Here is an 18726-nt window from a genome sequence, read left to right on the forward strand (position 1 = left end):
TAATCTCATATTTAATACATTGAAACTTGAAATTCTAATAATTGTAACAGCAGAGATAGAAAAAATAAACTCAAATTCAAATTGAAACTAATTAATATTATAACTCAAGGGCAGATTAGTAGTTGAACATAATAATATTTTATAAATTTACAAAATAGACCTATTCTGGCCGGCCAGAATCTGGTCACACAGCTTTATCGTGTGTGTATATATATATGGGCAAATGGCAAAAAGGCCCATCACATAGGACTTAAATGCATTTTGGTCCACAAAAAAAACAGTCTCTTAATTAAGCCCATCCCTATGTTTTTAGTCTAAAATACCCTCAATAATATAATTCTTATCAATTCCACCCATTATGCTCTAACTTTCTTAATATTACACATTGACCCCGGATTTAAACCAATATATCACATTAACCCCCAAAACTTTTTTTTTTCAGAAAATAATTTTTTTTCTGAAATGTCCAGATTCCGGTGTTGACCGCCGGAGACCGCCGGTCTCCGGCGTTGACTTTTTTTTTGAATTTATTTTTTGTTTTTTGAAATTTTTTTTCCTGAAATTTTTTTCCGGGCGGTCAACCACCGTTGACCGCCGGTCTCCGGCGTTGACTTTTTTGTGTTTTTTTTTTTTTTTTTTGAATTGTTTTTCTTAGAAAAAAAATATTTTAATTAATATTACTGTCTTGGCTACTAAATTACTGTCTCAGACAGTAATATTACTGTTTGGGACAGTAATATTATGAATATTATTTTTCCGAACAGTAATATTATTAATATTATTGTTTGAGACAGTTAAATTACTGTTGGAGACAGTAATTTAACATCAAAGACAGTAATATTAATTAAAATATTTTTTTATAAGGAAAAAAAAAAAATCAATTAACAGTTAAATTACTGTCTCCGACAGTTAAATAACTGCCGGAATCAGTAATTTAGTAACCAATACAGTAATATTAATTAAAAATATTTTTTTTAAGAATAAAAAAGTCAATTAACAGTTAAATTACTGTCTCCGACAGTTAAATAACTGTTGGAGACAGTAATTTAGCAACGAATACAGTAATATTAATTAAAATATTTTTGAAGAAAAAAAAAACAAAAGAGTCAATTAACAGTTAAATTACTGTCTCCGACAGTTAAATAACTGCCGGAGACAGTAATTTAGCAGCCAAGACAGTAATATTAATTAAAATATTATTTTTTAGAAAAAACAAAATAAAAAAAATTAAAAAAATAAAAAATAAAAAAGTCAACGCTAGAGACCCGGCGGTCAACGGCAGTTGGCCGGAAAAAAAATTCAGGAATTTTTTTTTCGAAAATAAATAAATAAATAAATAAAAAGTCAACGCCGGTCAACGGCGGCGACCGGCGGTCTCCGGTGGTGGCGGGTCAAACTTGGGGTCAAAATTGAAATTAGGGTTAAAATTGGTTAATTGATGAAATTTGGCTAAATTGGGGTGTAAATCATGAAATTCGAGTTAAATTGGGTTTCAATGAATTTGGGGTAATTTTGGTTTATATAAAAAGATTTTCCTTATTTGCAAATAAGTTTGAATGGACTGGATTTATTTGAAAGACAAAAAAGTTGGATGTCCCTCTTTTAATTAAGTGCCCTTGTCATGGGCCTATTTGCCATTACCCCTATATATATATATATATATATATATATATATATATATATATATATATATATATATATATATATATATATATATATATATATATATATATATATATATTTATTTATTTATTTATTTTTTTATTATTATTTTTTTATTTTTTATTTTTTTTTGCCAATTCTTAATCTCAAAGACTCTGCCCCCATGCTTTTCATCCTCCCAACTAAGCAATAATCTTTCCTGCACCTGCTGTCCCTTCGTCTTCCCCACGGACTTAATTAACCCATTGAGCTAGCAATTTTCTTAGCACATAAGAGAACCTTAAAACACACTAGTTTTTATGACAAGCAACCACTATAAAAGCATGACATTTACAAGGATTCTTGATAATTCACTTCCAACCATAAACATATATCTTATTGTTATTAAGCTCAAGAATGGCAGAAATTACCGACTAGATAATATTCGAAGCCTTTTTTCTCCTGCTGGTTAATCGACCAAGACCATCACCTCCAAGATCTCCTCCAACTGATAGCGAGTGGAGACGGAGAAAACGAGCAATGGTGCAACAACCTTATCAAGGACAATATAGCTCACCACAAACAATACATCCAAGCCAAGACAACACTTGTCCGACAAAACGTATTTCTTGTTCTTGCACCAACTTGGATGAGCTCTTTCGAGAGAGCCCATCTCTGGATCGGTGGCTTTAGGCCTCGTTTGGCATTTCGCCTCATCATCAACAATGTATTGGACTTGACAGAGGATCAAATTCAAAGGATAAACATAGTCATAGAAGATATTAAGGAGGAGGAAGATGAACTCACCGATGAGTTCGATAAAGTCCAAGAGAGGATGGTAAGTTAATTCTTAAATAACCTTATTATTTTTTGTTTATCATATCTTAATTAATTAAATGAACTCTCATTTTCACCTTAATTGATAATTGATGTAGGTATCTTCATCAGTGTTGGAGTTGGCAAGACAAATGGGAAGGCCGACAACAATTCATAACATGGAGACAACAACTGATACACTGAAGGTGTCGATTGAGGCTATGCTGGAGTGTGCTGATTTTCTAAGAAAGAAAAGCAGGGGAATGATAATGGATAATTGGATATACTGAAACCAACTCAGTGTGTGAGGTTTTTGACAGCAGAATGTCAACTGCAGCTCAGTCTCCGGAGGATAATGTGATAATTGGATAATTGGATAATATGTTGCACAAAGATGAACAAAGACTCCGAATGAGCTAGCTATTATATATTTTATACCAATACTGGTTTTATCATCATCTCTCTGGCTGGAGCTCGAACTCGCATGAGTTTCAGTGAGTTCGAGCTCGAGCTCGGCTCAAGCTTTTAAATAATTAACTCATTAATAAAATAATTCCATGTTTAATAATAATAATAATAATAATAATAATAATAATAATAATAATAATAATAATAATAATAATAATAATAATAACAATAATAATGAATTAGTAAGGAATACATTTGTAAAATAATGTAATATATATATATATATATATATATATTAGTGTTCTAAAAATTGGTCGAGGTAGTCGATTAATCGGTCTCCGAGTTGGAGGCGGTCAAAAACCTTTATGATTTTAGTGTAAATGTTTGAAAAAATGGTTTCTGCCTTTGAGGCGGATTTAGGCGGTCTGAGGCGGTCAAACCTTGGAGACGGGTCAAACTTTAGTGGCAAAAATCATTTTTTTTTTAAATAAAAAATGTTGGGCTTTTAATCAGAAATGAGTTTATACTTTATTTTATTTTTCTAATGTTAAATTTTATTGTTAAAGGACCTAATACCATATGCTTGCAATGTTCAAATTTAATTTTGGATGCCCAAGATTTTTGTTTTATTTTTAGTTTCTAAAGATTTTTATTATATTATAATCTTATTATTAAGGGGCTTTAAGATATGCATCCCTAGTGGGAAAAGTTATTAGATGATACACTCAAGACTATAAAAACATTAGACAAACATCCTTTTGTGAAATAGTGACAATAGTACCCTTACGGAGACAATAACGGCGTTTATTTTTAAGTTTGGAAAAAAAAAACTAAATCCCACCAATCCCGCCACCAATAATCTGTGAGATTATATTTTCCAACATTACAATTAACCGTAACAAAACCAACCCACTATCCCCCAATTCGACCCATCTTCTACAGATTAGGGTTTTTTTCTTCTTTTTCTGCTGCCCATATTCTCGTCGACGAGCAACATCAGTGCTTCCAAAAAGGTAGGCGCAAGTATAATCTACCGATGTCTACGTCAAGAAACCGATCAAGTAAGTTCTAATGTTTGTTGATTTTGTTGTAATTTTGTTATTTCTGGGTTTTTACCATATTGAACGAACAGGGGAGATGCGTACGAAGCGGAAAGAAGACATAACTGCCCTAGACCCTGGTACGATTCAAACTATGAATATTCTGTTTCTGTGATGTTTAATAATTATGTGGGTTCCTATGTATTCAACCATAAAAATCATGGAGTCTACTGATTCAAACTTTGCTGGGAAATAATGTTTTCGGACAAAAGGTTCCAATCCGTTGTTGGGTACTCGCAACATGTATTCTAATATGTTTCATGACTCCTGGGTGTCGTCATATAGTACATGTAGGTCCAGATTTGTGTGATATCAGATAGTTGGTGTACAAAAGTATGCGTATGTCTATAGTTATCTGCGTACATCTATGGTTATCTGCGTATGTCTATGGTTATCTGCGGAATTACAATTCATTACTATGAAAAATAAAAGTTGTAGAACTGTCATTGAAGTTTCGAGAAAAAGTGATTCCCTTCCGTTGGACGTTTTTTCTATGTAACAGTAACATTATTCGTAATTTTGTTGCTAATGATTCGTATTTTGCCTTCTACTGCTATTTGAATCTGTGTTTCTATGGCTTTCTACGAGTGCATACATTGTATTGTCTCATAGTTTCTATGGCATTCTGTCAGTTGCATATGAAGTATAATGGTCTCACATGACTTCAATGGATATGTTGGTACAACTATGTTGGAGACATATAAAACAGTTGCAATTATATAATATATAATTCCATGTTTAATTGATAATACTGCTCAAGATTTTGTATTTTTGACTCGTTGCATAGTACATGTAACTTTGTGGTATACTATGTGAATCTATGATATTCTATTTTTTTCTGGCAATTGCAAAATTTTCCATCCCTTAATACACATATATTGCCACTATAATTACATTGCATATGTATTTGTTTCTTCTCCAATTCCTGTGAACTTGATAAAAATTAAAGCGTGGTTTCTTATATTCGCAGGAGAAGCAATGAATGTTGCGCGCAAAACGAGGAACAAAGGCGGTTACATATCGCAATTTAGGTCAAATTTGACGTCTACTGTGGCTTTCTTCGAAGGAGTGCACTTACACAATGCCCATGTAGAATGTCTGAAGAGAACCCCATTTTTCAACCTCGTAATACCGTTCGCAAAGCACAAAGTCACCGCCACCTCCGTCACAGGGACCCAAAATGGGTGCGTGGAGTTTTTTTTGACATACAAACCAGGTGAAAACGCTTTCGAAATTGGTGGAAAGAAACTCAGTCCCCAACAGAAAGCTTGTTCCACCGATTGTGGTGTGATCGTGCTATACATAATTAGAGAATATTTTCTTCAAATGCCATTAGAGGTCAAAGAAGCAGAGGAGGGTGTTGCAGAAATGAGAAAGGACATTGTAGTACATCTTCTGAATTACATAATCAATTAGCCATAAATAGTCTCGTTTTATATGTCTACTGTACGAAAACGAAACTTATGTAGTATTTATGTTTTTCCGCTCCAGTTTTAACTGTGTTGAAATATTCACAACAATCAGTTGTTCATTGACACAGTACTTTATCTATATATGCCTTTTGGAAACTATCTTTGTTAATATTGTATAGTAGTGAATATTTGTGTATAGAAATACCATAAAAATGTCAGACCACCGTAGTGCAAACCATACTACATCTTCTATGATAAACTATGAAATACTACGGAAAATTGGAGGATCGCGTTAAATGACAGCCCTCCAAAACAAACTGTATTGTATTGTTCTAATGTGCTGTCATTCATGCAGTGCAGTGATGATAATAACTAAACAGTGCAATTAGATTATCTGTAAAACATAAACATGTATCATATTTTCACAAGCAACATATCATTTACAAACGGATAATGCATGAAAAACTTGAGGCAGATTCAATCATGCAATGTGTTGAACAGTATTATTGCATTTTTTTTGTAATAGAACTAACAAAAAAACAAGATAGCACATGAAAGTGAAACGTCGCGTAAATCCATCAAAAAAGATTACAATACGAACAATGATACATATCTCACAACACATAAAACCATGAAATTAATTCAGATACATTATTTGAGTTTTGTTCGTTCAGTGATGCGAAATATTTGTAAGTTTGACTAACAAATTCGGCATAAGTGTACAAATTGTATTGATGTCAAAACATGAGTCCTCATATAAAGTTGTAACATACTACAGTTTTCTTTAGGATGTTATAGATCACTAAACCAAATTAAGATAAGCGCACTACGTGATAAAATGCACCAACACTTGCTGGACGGCATTTTTCTTTGTTATGAAATTGCTGCAATGCTGTCAATATTGTGATCCAAAAAAATTAGAATACATTGCAATATTCTATGTAAAAATCGTAAACCTATATGACATTTCTGGAAATCATGTTTTCTATGCACAAATATACTGTACATCAAACTAAAATACAACATTGCTCAAACATGAATTCTTATAAGTAACATTAAACATAAAATACTCTAAAAACAAATATATAACTCTGAACAGTAAGAAAACATAAATCCATTAAATAAATAACAAACATTCATCAGGAAAAAAAAAAAAAAAAAACCCCTACGGAAACAACGCAAGACTTCCCCCAGCATAAATCCATGAAAGAAACATAAAAAAAAGAAAACAAAGTCTATAAATCAATGCAAACTTGAAACATCCAGAACAAAACTCAAATCAAAACTACTGAATTGCCCTTGTGCACGTCTTTTTGTTGTGGGATCCCACCTGGTTGCATCGACTACACCTCATCCTCCTCGCTACGCTCTCACCCCTAGAAGCAATTCTTTTCGTCTTTGGTCTACCACGTTTCGGCTGGAACTCAGGTGGACCAATGACAGCCAACGGCGGATCCGCAATAGGCCTAGCAAATGGAAAAATAGCTTTAGCATAACTTTGTTTGTACGACCAAACATGAAAGTAGTCTTCCACATAAATTTTAGGTTTCGTTGGAGATGAACCAAACAGTAAGAGTGTGCAGAGTCAGGAAATACATTCCTCACACCTTCCAAAATACCATGGTTTCGGTCAGAGATAAAAGTCAACGACCGATGGTTACCAATTGCTATCTTCAATTTCCTCAAAATTCTGAGATTACTGGAAAAAAAAAAAAAAATCGAACATTAAATGAAACTGCAATCAAATAGGTTACTACATTAATTTACTAAATTCTTTTTTCCATTCTAAAATTTAATTTTCAAATCTATAAGTGGATGTCGTAAAGACAAAAAAACGATAAATTTTTTTTTTTGAACAGACATCCAACCAACAAAAACAACAAACACGCGAAGAAACAATGATATCGATGACGAAGAAAATACCTTCTTGAAAAGGAGAACAACGAACACTCTCGATTGTCTACGCTCAAGTTTAGCAGATTCAACTGTGTATTGCTATTTATGAAATCTTCGCAGATTACAACTGTGTATTAATATGTATGAAATCTTCTTCACATCGTGCAGTATATTTAATGAGATTACATAAAGATACAGTTAATATCACGATAGAACGTGATTGATACATAATCCCTATCTTCAAGGGACGTGATTTATTAAATAGACATAACGTTTAATACCGCTACATAAACGTCCGGTTAATATAAGGGTATTATTGGGATATTTAAAAAATAAAACCCTTATATCTTATATTTTTAGAATCTAGGGATTTAGTTACAAGGAAAATATTGGGCCGGTAACCCACATCTAATAAGGTTTCGTATGAGGGACTTGCAGCATATTAACCCTATTATTAATATTAAAATTTTATTATGTGATTATGATATATAAATGTTGGATAAAATCAACTTTAATATAATTTTATATGCATTTTGAGTATTTACAAATAATATCTAAATTTATAATACATTAAATTTAAAAAAAATAATTATCCCGATTTATCGACGATTAATCACTGACGCATTCATTAATTGTGAGGCGCCTAACCGACTTGGGTCTGATTCCCACTTTTTACGACCTTGATATATATATATATATATATATATATATATATATATATATATATATATATATATATATATATATATATATATATATATATATATATATATATATATATATATAATATTATATTGACCAGTTAAAAAAAAATAATTATATGGTTGACAATAATATTACTGAAGAGTACGGTAATAATATTATTGTCAACCACAACGGTATTTCTAATACTGGGGTTGACCGCCAGTCAGCGGTGAATTTTTTTTTTTTTTTGTTTGTACAAGAAGAAAAAAGTTAAAACGACTTTTGTTGACTGCGGGTCTCTAGTAGCAAAATGAAAATTTTCAAAAAAAATAAAAAAATCAAAATAGGGTTTTGGAGTTAAAATTAGTGAAATTATATTATATTAGGAATTCGGTTCAAAACAAGTAAAAAAATCAAAATAGGGTTTTGGTTTATTATTCTAGATTTAGGTGTTATATCTCTTTCACCAATAAGCCCAGCCATTTAATATTTATTATAAATAAAGGAAACATTCATGTTTACGCCAATGTTACCCCCAACCTTTTATACCCAATTCTTAATTGTAACTCCAATTTAATCAATTTTGTCCACAAAAATCCAAATTTTGACAACAAAAATCTAATTTTGACTTTTTTTTTTCAAAAACATTTTTCCCGCCGGTCTTCGGCGTCGACTTTTCCATTTTTTTTTTTTTAACATTTTTTTCCTTCCGGATTTTTCGCCGGTTTCCGGCGTTGACTTTTTTTTTTTTGTTTTTTTTTTTTACTTCCGCCGCTAAACGTTGACCGTAATTGTGTTGTCATTGACAGTAAATTAACGTAATTATACTGTCAATGACAGTTAATTAACGTAATTGTACTGCAGTTGACAATATATTTATGTAATTGTTCTGCACTTGACAGTAAATTAACGTAATGTTATTATTTTTTATTTTTTGTTATTTTTTTATTTTGTTTGATTTGTTCACAAGTCAACGTAACTATATTACTGTCGTTGAGAGTAAAATAAATGTAAACACAATAATATTACTATCAACAACATCAATATTATTATTTTTTTGGTTTTTTTGTTTTGTTTGAGTTATTCACGAAGTAACGTAATAATATTACTGTCTATTATTGTAATATTACTTTAAATACAATAATATTATTGTGGTTGACGGTAATATTACTGTTGTTATAGTAATATTGTTGTCAACCACATCAATATTATTATTTTCTTTGGATTTTTTTTGTTTGTTTGAGTTATTCACGGAGTAACGTAATAATATTACTGTCTATTATTGTAATATTATTGTGGTTGACGGTAATATTACTGTCGTTATAGTAATATTACTGTCACTCACAATAATATTAATTCTTTTGGTTTTTTATTATGTTTACATTTGTTAAACGGTCAACATAGTGTTATTACTCTATTACACAATAATAATGAGTTTTGTTGTGTTAATATTAGTGTGCTAGAGATTAATATAACAATATCACTGTGTTAAACTGTAATTTTAATGAGTTTAACAGTAATATAGTTAATTTTGTTGTCAATCACAACAATATTGATGTTTAAACGAGAAAAAAAATGTTACAGAAAGAAAAAAAATCGAAAAAAAGTCAACGCCGGAAACCGGTGGTTGAAAAATCAGGAGAAAAAAAAAAGTCAACGCTGGAAACCGGTGGTTGAAAAATCAGGAGAAGAAAAAAAGGTCAACGCCGAAAATCGGCGAAATAATCCGAAAGATAAAAAATAAAAATAAAAAAAAAGAGTAAAAAGCAGTTTGGCCCCTAAACTATGGGCCGATTTGAACTTTACCCCCCAAACAAAAAAAATTTGCACGTTTTTACCTGAACTCGTTAATTCGTTGCACGGTGTCCCCTGAACTCAATTTTCCGGCAATTTTAACCGGAAAGTTAAAACATGTGCCTTGCATGTGACATTTGCAGGGGTATCTTCGTACATTCACTTACATCTTTAATGTTAAATATAAATTATTCTTTAAAAAACAAAAAAATAAAAAATAAAAATAAAACAAAGAAAACAAAAAACAAAAAAAAAATTTTTGTCTTCTTCCCCCATTCGCCGTGCCACCACCATCCCATACCCATCCGAGCCAAAAATTCCGTCACCCACCGGCCGCCGATCGAGTCTTCGACCACCTTCTCTCTTTCCGAAAAACACACACTAAAAGCTCGCCTCTCTGATCTGTAATTTATGTATATCTAATTTCTCCGATTTATGTGTGTGTGTGTGTGTGATTGCAGGAAGTCAGCGGTAGATTCAGGCCGTATTCGGAAATAACAGGGGTTTATCGCTGTAAAGAACAGATTGATTGGAAACGAAAATACGGCAAATATAAGCTCCTTAATTACTGAACCTTCCAAATGGTAATCTTTTTTTTTTTTGGGGATTGATTTTGCAGTTAATTATTTTATTTTATTTTATTGATTTTTGCAAAATCAATTGCAGCCAGCGGTGTACTAAGAGGAATGTTCGTCAAGCTTATCACAATGTCTGCCATGGTTAGTTTTAGTTCTAAAACTGTTATTGTATTGTGTTTTGCTTTCATTTTGTCGTAATTTAGCCTTCGGAAAACGGAATAAAGAATCAAATTTTTGTTGGGGGTGGACATTTTTGTTCTTAATTATTGAGAATAATGTGCGTAGGTTGTGCTAAAGAGCATAAACCCGAAAAATCGAGAAAGATTGATAAAAAATTAAGTTTTTTTTTGATGAATTGGTTAATGTTGAAGCGGATGCAGTCAGTTTATGAATTAATATTTGTATTTCTTCCCGTGCATAGATATTTTAGAAGTAGAAGCTGAGAAAAAGACATTAGACGAGGTTTTCATTTTATAATTTTTAACAGTTGAAGCTATTATTTTGGTTTCGGGTTCAGTACAATCACTGATGTTAGTTGAGTTAGAAACTTACCAATTGTTTGCTGCTTTAGGCAATCAAGAATGCTCCGGAGAGGGATAGGAGATCTTTGCTAAGAGCTGTAAGTTTTTTGTCGGAATTTTTTTTTTTCTGATTTATTTTGTTTGAACTGAATTTGGGCCGCCGAGGAGATGTAGTGCATCAATTATCGGAGATGGATGTTGCTGTTATTTTTTCGCCAGAGAATGTTGTCTGGCCCGCCGACGAAGCTATATCCGTGAAAGGAAGAGCGGTGGTGGTCGTCGTAGAATTTTGGAAATTTATTAAATTAGGTGTTTGAGATTTTTTTTTTTGTGCAGGGATGGATTGGGTTTGGGAAGGAAGGATGGGGATGGATGACAGCTTCTTTTTCCTTGTTTTTTTTTTTTTTTTTTTTTTTTTAATATCTATTTCAATTTGTATTTAATTAATATTAAAGATGTAAGTGAAAGGACGAATTTACCCCTCAAAATCTCACATGCAAAGCACATGTTTTAATATTCCGGTCAAAATTGCCGGAAAATTGAGTTTAGGGGGCACCGTGCAACGAATTAACGAGTTCAGGTAAAAACGTGCAAATTTCTTTTGTTTGGGGGGTAAAGTGCAAATCGGCCCTTAGTTTAGGGTGCAAACTGCTTTTTACTCTAAAAAAAATAAAAAAATCAAAATTGAAAAATTCGTAAAATTTGGGGTCAAATTGAGGTTAAATTAAATAAATGATGAAATTGGAGCAAATTAAAGTATGAGGGGCTATTTTAGTCTTTTACAAAAATCTAAACAAAATGTTGACTTATTTGTAAATGAATTTTTTTATCTGAATCTATTTATCTGATTATGAATAAGTACCCATGAACTTATTTGTAATGAGTCCATTAATAAATAATATGAACAATTTTAGGACAGACAAACCAAAAGAAGATAAACAAAAGGGGGGTGAGACCGTGAGACAGAGAGGCACGTGAAGGTTATAACATCGGAGATAATACGCATCTCCAATATATATTCCCAGGTTCACTGACGTGTGTTTCCTTAAGCAAAAAGGAATAGCTATTCGAACATCACTAACTAAACAGTCGAGCCAACAAAACGACAAATTTCGAGGTTTACTAAAATTACATACTCCTTCGCCTCAGAGTCGGTTGCATTATAAAACTCCATTTCCTTTCATCAAACAGGTGGTGCCCATCCATTTCTCGATTCTTATTGGCCGAACCCACCTTAATAAAACATTTAAATTCTTAGTCTCAATGAAAGTCTCCGCAGCTGCCCCTTCGCCTTCCTCGGTGGACTTAGACAGACAACCCCTTCATTAGTTTCTTAGCATAGAGTGCAACCATATGTAGTATATAAGGATGACCTTAGCTAGTATTCTTGATTATTCACTTCCAACCATATATACATATATATCTGATTGTGGTTAAGCTTAAGTATGGCGGAAATTACCGACCAATCATTTGAGGCCTTCCAATCCCGCTGGTTAATCGGTCAAGAGCATCACCTTCATGATCTCCTTCAGGTCATAGAAAGTGGGGACGAAGAAAACGAGCAACGGTGCAAGAACCTTATCGACGACAATATATCTCACTACAAACAATACTTCGAAGCCAAGACCAGACTTGTTCGACAAGACGTATTTCTAGTGCTAGCTCCAACATGGATAAGCTCACTCGAAAGAGCCCATCTCTGGATAGGTGGATTCAGGCCGCGTTTGGCGTTTCTAATCGTCATCAACAATGTGTTGGACTTGACAGAGGATCAAACTCAGAGGATTAACCAAGGACTGGAAGAGATTAAGGAGGAGGAAAACGAACTCACCAACGAGTTCGATAAAGTCCAGGAGAGGATGGTAATTTATTAATAACTTTGTTACCTTGTTTATCAGTTAAACAAACAATTAACATCTTCGTAATTTGCATATTTCCCCAAATGTTTGTAATATTCACATAAGGTTTGAACTTGATGCAGATATCTTCATCTGTGGTGCAATTGGCTAGGCAAATGGGAAGGCCGAGGAACGGGGTATGGGATCATAGCATGGAGACAGCAGTGGATATGCTGAGGGTGTCGATTGAGGATGTGGTGGAGTGTGCAGATTTTTTGAGAAGGAAAAGTGGGATAATAATATTGGAGATATTGAATCCGACTCAGTGTCTGAGGTTTCTGGCAGCGGCGGCTAAGCTGCAGATTAATCTACGGAGGTTGGGGATGCAAAGAGATGAACGCAGACTCGGATATGGCTATAGCTAATCTCTGTCTACTTATGAGAAATTTAGCCAAGAATGGTTTTCTTGTATCAGCTTTTTGGTTTTTTGTTCTGTTCTTTGTTCTTTCTATTAAACAGTTTTTTGTTATGTTCTGTTTTGTTTTGTTGGGTTGTGTTCAATGGGACTCGTGACTCGTGAGTCATTTCTGAGTCAAGAATATTTCGTCATAAATAAATTTCCCTTTAGATTTCATTTGACTTCCATTATCTATTGCCAAGGTCAAGGAGGATTCTAGATTCCTAATATTAATGATAAATTCGTTCCCACTCATGTCGATTTGTAATAAATGTAAGCATAAATTACCATAAATCCCTTGAACTATGGTCTAATTAACAAAAACCACCCTCATGTATTCATAATTACCAAAAACCCCATACAACAAACGGTTGCTCAAATTTATGAACAGATAAGTATTTAATGCCTATAATGCCCTTAAGTTCAATATAATTTAAAAATTCATAAAATTAATAAATCTCCCCGGGGTTATGATCAAATTACCAAAACCCCCTCAAGTATCCATAATTAATAAAACCCGATAAGTTTTGTTTTGATCTACGACCTCATAGAGTTTTCAAATGATTTTTTGGTGATATTTAAAATATCAACATTGATTATATATTTATAATTTAGGTGAATTAAAAAAATATAATTACCGAATGTTGTATATAAAATATTGTGATTTTGGAACAAATTTTGTCATTCCATATTTTAAAATGTCAGTTTCGTTTTATTTATTTATTTATTTATTTATTTATTTATTTATTTATTTATTTATTTATTTATTTATTTATCAAAACTAGAATTAGATATGCTAGTTATTAACTTCTTAAGAGAATTGATGTTTTATGAAAGGTTTTAGACTTTTAGTTTCCCCAATAATTGTAACCTACTAATTTGAGAAGAGCAACTAGAGGGAGCCAAGAAATATAATAAATAAAGGGTTAATTGCATTTCGCCACCTAGAGTTTGCCCGTTTTTGCACTTTATCACCTCAACTAAAAAAAGTTGCACAGTCGCACCTAAACATTCATTTTTGACGCACATAACCACCTGGAGGGAATATTCTGGCGAATCTTTCTATTTTCCGGCGCACGCACGCTGCACAGGCCAAAGTACATGGGCTTTTTCGTCTTTTCCTTTAGCATCGTCCTAAATGCCCTAGCAGTCGTTGACTTCCCCCATTTCAATTCAATTTCACACCTTCACAAAAAATCCCCTTTTCTATGTCAATCTAGGGCTAACATTGTCGACGATAAATTGCAATAATCTGAAGATCTTCGTAACGCTATCATGACTTGGAAGTTAAGAGAGGGCAATGACTTGGACGATTTTCGAAAAAATGCTCCATAATATGGTATGCGTTCTTAAAATTCATTTTTTTTTTATGTAAATAGTTGTTTTATGTATTCAATGTGGTTGCACATGGGGTGTTCTTGGATTTGTTTATAATATACTATAGTGATTTATGTGTTTGTTTATAGTATATTTCTGTATTGTGTGGACAACATTGATTTTCTTGTCTCCCATATGTTAATGCTAGCTTACAATACATATTTGGACCACATTTTAGTCTCCCACTTTGATTTTAACACGTTTTAATTTTTTTCCTTATTACCACATCATACGGTTTTTTATTAGATTCACATGTTCTGAAAATGTGTTTTATATATTTTTTGGCAGGCCGCAATAATGATTATTTCACAATAGTAATGCACCATTCTGGAAAAATTATGGATTTAGGTAAGATCTGTTATGTGGGTGGGAAAGTTAGTTATTTTGACTACTGTTGTTATGATGAAATGTCAATGACTGAAATAACTGAAAGGGCAAATGGCAAAAAGGCCCATCACATGGGACTTAAATGCATTTTGGTCCACAAAAAAAAACAGTCTCTCAATTAAGCCCATCCCCATGTCTTTAGTCTAAAATACCCTCAATAATATAATTCTTATCAATTCCACCCATTATACTCTAACTTCCTTAATATTACACATTGACCCCAAATTTAAACAAATATATCACATTAACCCCCAAAACTTTTTTTTTCAGAAAATAATTTTTTTTCTGAAATGTTTTTTTTCCGGCCAGATTCCGGCAAGATTCCGGCGTTGACCGCCGGAGACTGCCGGTCTCCGGCGTTGACTTTTTTTTTTTTTTTTTTTAATTGTTTTTCTTAGAAAAAAAATATTTTAATTAATATTACTGTCTTGGCTACTAAATTACTGTCTCAGACAGTAATATTACTGTTTGGGATAGTAGTATTATGAATATTATTTTTCCGAACAGTAATATTATGAATACTATTTTTCCGAACAGTAATATTATTAATATTATTGTCTAAGACAGTTAAATTACTGTTGGAGACAATAATTTAACATCCAATGCAGTAATATTAATTAAATTAATTTTTTTTAAGGAAAAAAAAAGTCAATTAACAGTTAAATTACTGTCTCCGACAGTTAAATAACTGCCGGAGACAGTAATTTAGCAACGAATACAATAATATTAATTAAAAATATTTTTTTTAAGATTAAAAAAGTCAATTAACTGTTAAATTATTGTCTCCGACAGTTAAATAACCGCTGGAGACAGTAATTTAGCAACGAATACAGTAATATTAATTAAAATATTTTTAAAGAAAAAAAAAACAAAAGAGTCAATTAACAGTTAAATTACTGTCTCCGACAATCAAATAACTGTCGGAGACAGTATTTTAGCAGTCAAGACAGTAATATTAATTAAAATATTTTTTTTAAGAAAAAAAAAAAAAAAAAAAAAGTCAACGCCGGAGATCCGGCGGTCAACGGCAGTTGACCGGCCGGAAAAAAATTTTAGGAAAAAAAAAATTCAAAAAAAAAAAAAAAAAAAGTCAACGCCGGTCAACGGCGGCGACCGGCGGTCTTCGGTGGTGGTGGGTCAAAATGGGGGTTAAAATTGAAATTAGGGTTAAAATTGGTTAATTGATGAAATTAGGCTAAATTGGGGTGTAAATCATCAAAATTGGAGTTAAATTGGGTTTCCTTATTTGCAAATAAGTTTGAATGGGTTGGATTTATTTGAAAGACAAAAAAATTGGATGTCCCTCTTTTAATTAAGTGCCCTTGTCATGGGCCTATTTGCCACTACCCCTAACTGAAATGGCAAGGGAATTAAAATTGGAAGATTGGGAAGATTTCTATCACAGTAGAAGTGCAATACAAGATTGTAGCGTTCTTTATTTGATGGAGAATGATAATGATGCTTTGGAATTAGTGAACTATCTTGACAAAGACAGAGCCACTACAATTTATGTGAAGCACCTACAAGTAATAGAAGATGAAACTGAAAAAAGTCAACCTGATTCCTTTGATTTAGATAATCTGCCATATGTAGATGAAACAGTAGGGTATGTGGGTGATGTTGATGAAGTTGATGAGTTTAATGATGTGTCTGAGTGTGATGTGCCTGAATTTGAGGTTCTTGGTAGTAATATGTATGTGAATCATATGACTGACAGTTTTGGTGATAATGATGGTTTGTTTGATGATAATGAAAGTGGTGGCAGTGATGTTCAGTCAGTTGGAGATGATTCAGAGCACTCTGACTTTTTGGTTGATAGTGATTTTTTTGCATCTGATGATGATTTTCAATATGATAACAATGTTGATCATGGGGTAGAGTGGGGTGGACTTAGGTCAGATGAAGAGGTTGAAGAACCTAGAAGGTCTATGAGATTAAACAAGGGGAAAGAGAAAGTGGCAGAAGATCAGATTGATGAAACTGCCAAGAAAGATCAGTGGAAACACCACAACTTTCCAGTTTTTAATCCAAAGATAGACATGGTTGATCCTAACTTTCAGCTTGGTGTTTGCTTCAATGATGCACAGAGTTTTAGAGATGCCATAAGACAGCACTCCATAGTTAATGGTAGGGATATAAAGCTGAGGCTTAATTAATGAGAAGTATAAGATTCAAGCCATATGCAAGCATCCAAGTTGTCCCTGGCTAGTCTATGCTTCTCAAATGATAGGTGAATCCACCTTTCAAATCAAGACAATCAATGCAGTCCATGAATGTAACAGAAAGGAGAGAGTGACTTGTGCAACTTCCAGGTGGTTGGCCACTAAATATGCAGACAAAATAGTTACTGATCCAAGATGGCCATTGGAGTCTATGATTATTGTGGTCCAAAATGACTGCAAATTGTTATTTAGTAGACACCAACTGTACAGAGCAAAGCAAAAGGCAATAGAGAAGAGTACAAGGTCTAATATTGAGCTGTATGGGCTCATATGGAGGTATGCTCAGGAAATTAAAAAGTCTAGTCCTAGGACCACTGTTAGAATCAAAGGAAGTGGTGAAACAGATCAACTGAAGTTCAAAAGAATTTACATTTGCTGGGATGCATTGAGACAGGGGTTTCTTGATGGGTCTAGGCCAATCATCTTCTTAGATGGTTGTCACTTGAAGTTGATATATGGTGGGATTCTTCTATGTGCAGTGGGGATAGATGGAAATAATGGCATGTATCCCTTTGCATATGCTGTTGTAGAAAAGGAAAAGAGAGAAAGTTGGTTGTGGTTTATGAATTTGCTGAAAGAAGACTTGAAGATTGAGGAGAGTCAGCATTGGACGATCATGAGTGACAAACAGAAGGGGTTATTAGATGCAGTGGAGGAAGTTCTGCCTAATAGTGAGCACATATTTTGTGTCATACACTTGTACTGTAACTTCAAGGTATCACATAAAGGATTGGCACTCAAGAACATTATGTGGCAAGCTCCTAGAGCTTCAAGAGTGGTAGATTTTGAAAGAGTGATGAGAGATTTGGCCTCCAAAGATAAAGATGCTTTCAAATGGCTTGCAAAAAGGCCTGCTGCACATTGGAGTAGAGCTTTTTTCAATACAAATTCAAAATGTGATACACTTTTGAACAATATGTGTGAAAGCTTTAATGCAATGATTCTAAGGCCTAGAAGTCTACCAATAATTGATATGTTGGAGGCAATCAGAAAGACCTTGATGAAGAGGCTGCATGTGAAGAGGGATAAGATGGCAAGCCACAAGGGTGACATCTGTCCTAACATTCAGAGACAGATAGAGGAGCTGAATAAAAAATCAATGGAGTTCATAGCTAATTGGAATGGTAATGATCAGTTTGAAGTTGAGAATTGCTATGGTGATAGATTTAAGGTGCATTTGGGAGATAAGACTTGCAGTTGTAGAAAGTGGTAAATCTCTGGAATTCCTTGTGCACATTCCATTTCAGGCATGTATACTATCTGGGGAGAATGCCTGAAGATTATGTTGAAGACTTGTATAAGAAGAACACCTATATGAGAGTGTACAACCACTTACTTGACACACTTTAAGGAATTGAATCTTGGCCTGAATCTGGAAAGCCACCCTTGCTTCCTCCAGACATTGTGAAGATACCAGGCATGCCTCAACTGCACAAAAGAAGAAGGCAACCAGGGGAGATCAATGGTCCAAAGGACATCCCACCACCAGTTGCCAAAACAGTAACAAGGATTGGGAGTTTGGGTAGAAGGCAAGTGGTGCAGTTAATGACAAAGGCCATGTATATGCATAGTTTTCAATTATTCATTATTTTATT

General features: G+C 33.2%; 2 protein-coding genes across 2 annotated transcripts in view; both read left to right on the forward strand.

Annotated features, from left to right (window-relative positions):
• The window catches only part of LOC105969836 (protein RESPONSE TO ABA AND SALT 1-like), a 5990-nt gene extending 3240 nt beyond the window's left edge, over positions 1-2750 (forward strand). The window contains exons 2-3 of the mRNA XM_012994613.2: positions 2124-2479; positions 2577-2750. Coding sequence (XP_012850067.2) covers positions 2124-2479; positions 2577-2747 — 527 coding nt within the window. The 3' untranslated portion in view covers positions 2748-2750. The remainder of the gene's footprint in view (positions 1-2123; positions 2480-2576) is intronic.
• A 9064-nt stretch (positions 2751-11814) lies between these two features.
• LOC105969850 (protein DOG1-like 4) lies at positions 11815-13322 on the forward strand. Its single transcript, XM_012994625.2, has 2 exons — positions 11815-12712; positions 12832-13322. Exons 1-2 carry the CDS (start codon positions 12296-12298, stop codon positions 13111-13113), a joined length of 699 nt encoding a protein of 232 aa, XP_012850079.1. The 5' UTR covers positions 11815-12295; the 3' UTR covers positions 13114-13322.
• The last annotated feature ends 5404 nt before the right edge of the window (positions 13323-18726 follow it).

Source organism: Erythranthe guttata, chromosome 6, assembly GCF_056151865.1.
Source record: "Erythranthe guttata isolate IM_541 chromosome 6, IM_541, whole genome shotgun sequence".
In the NCBI taxonomy this organism is placed as follows: domain Eukaryota; kingdom Viridiplantae; phylum Streptophyta; class Magnoliopsida; order Lamiales; family Phrymaceae; genus Erythranthe; species Erythranthe guttata.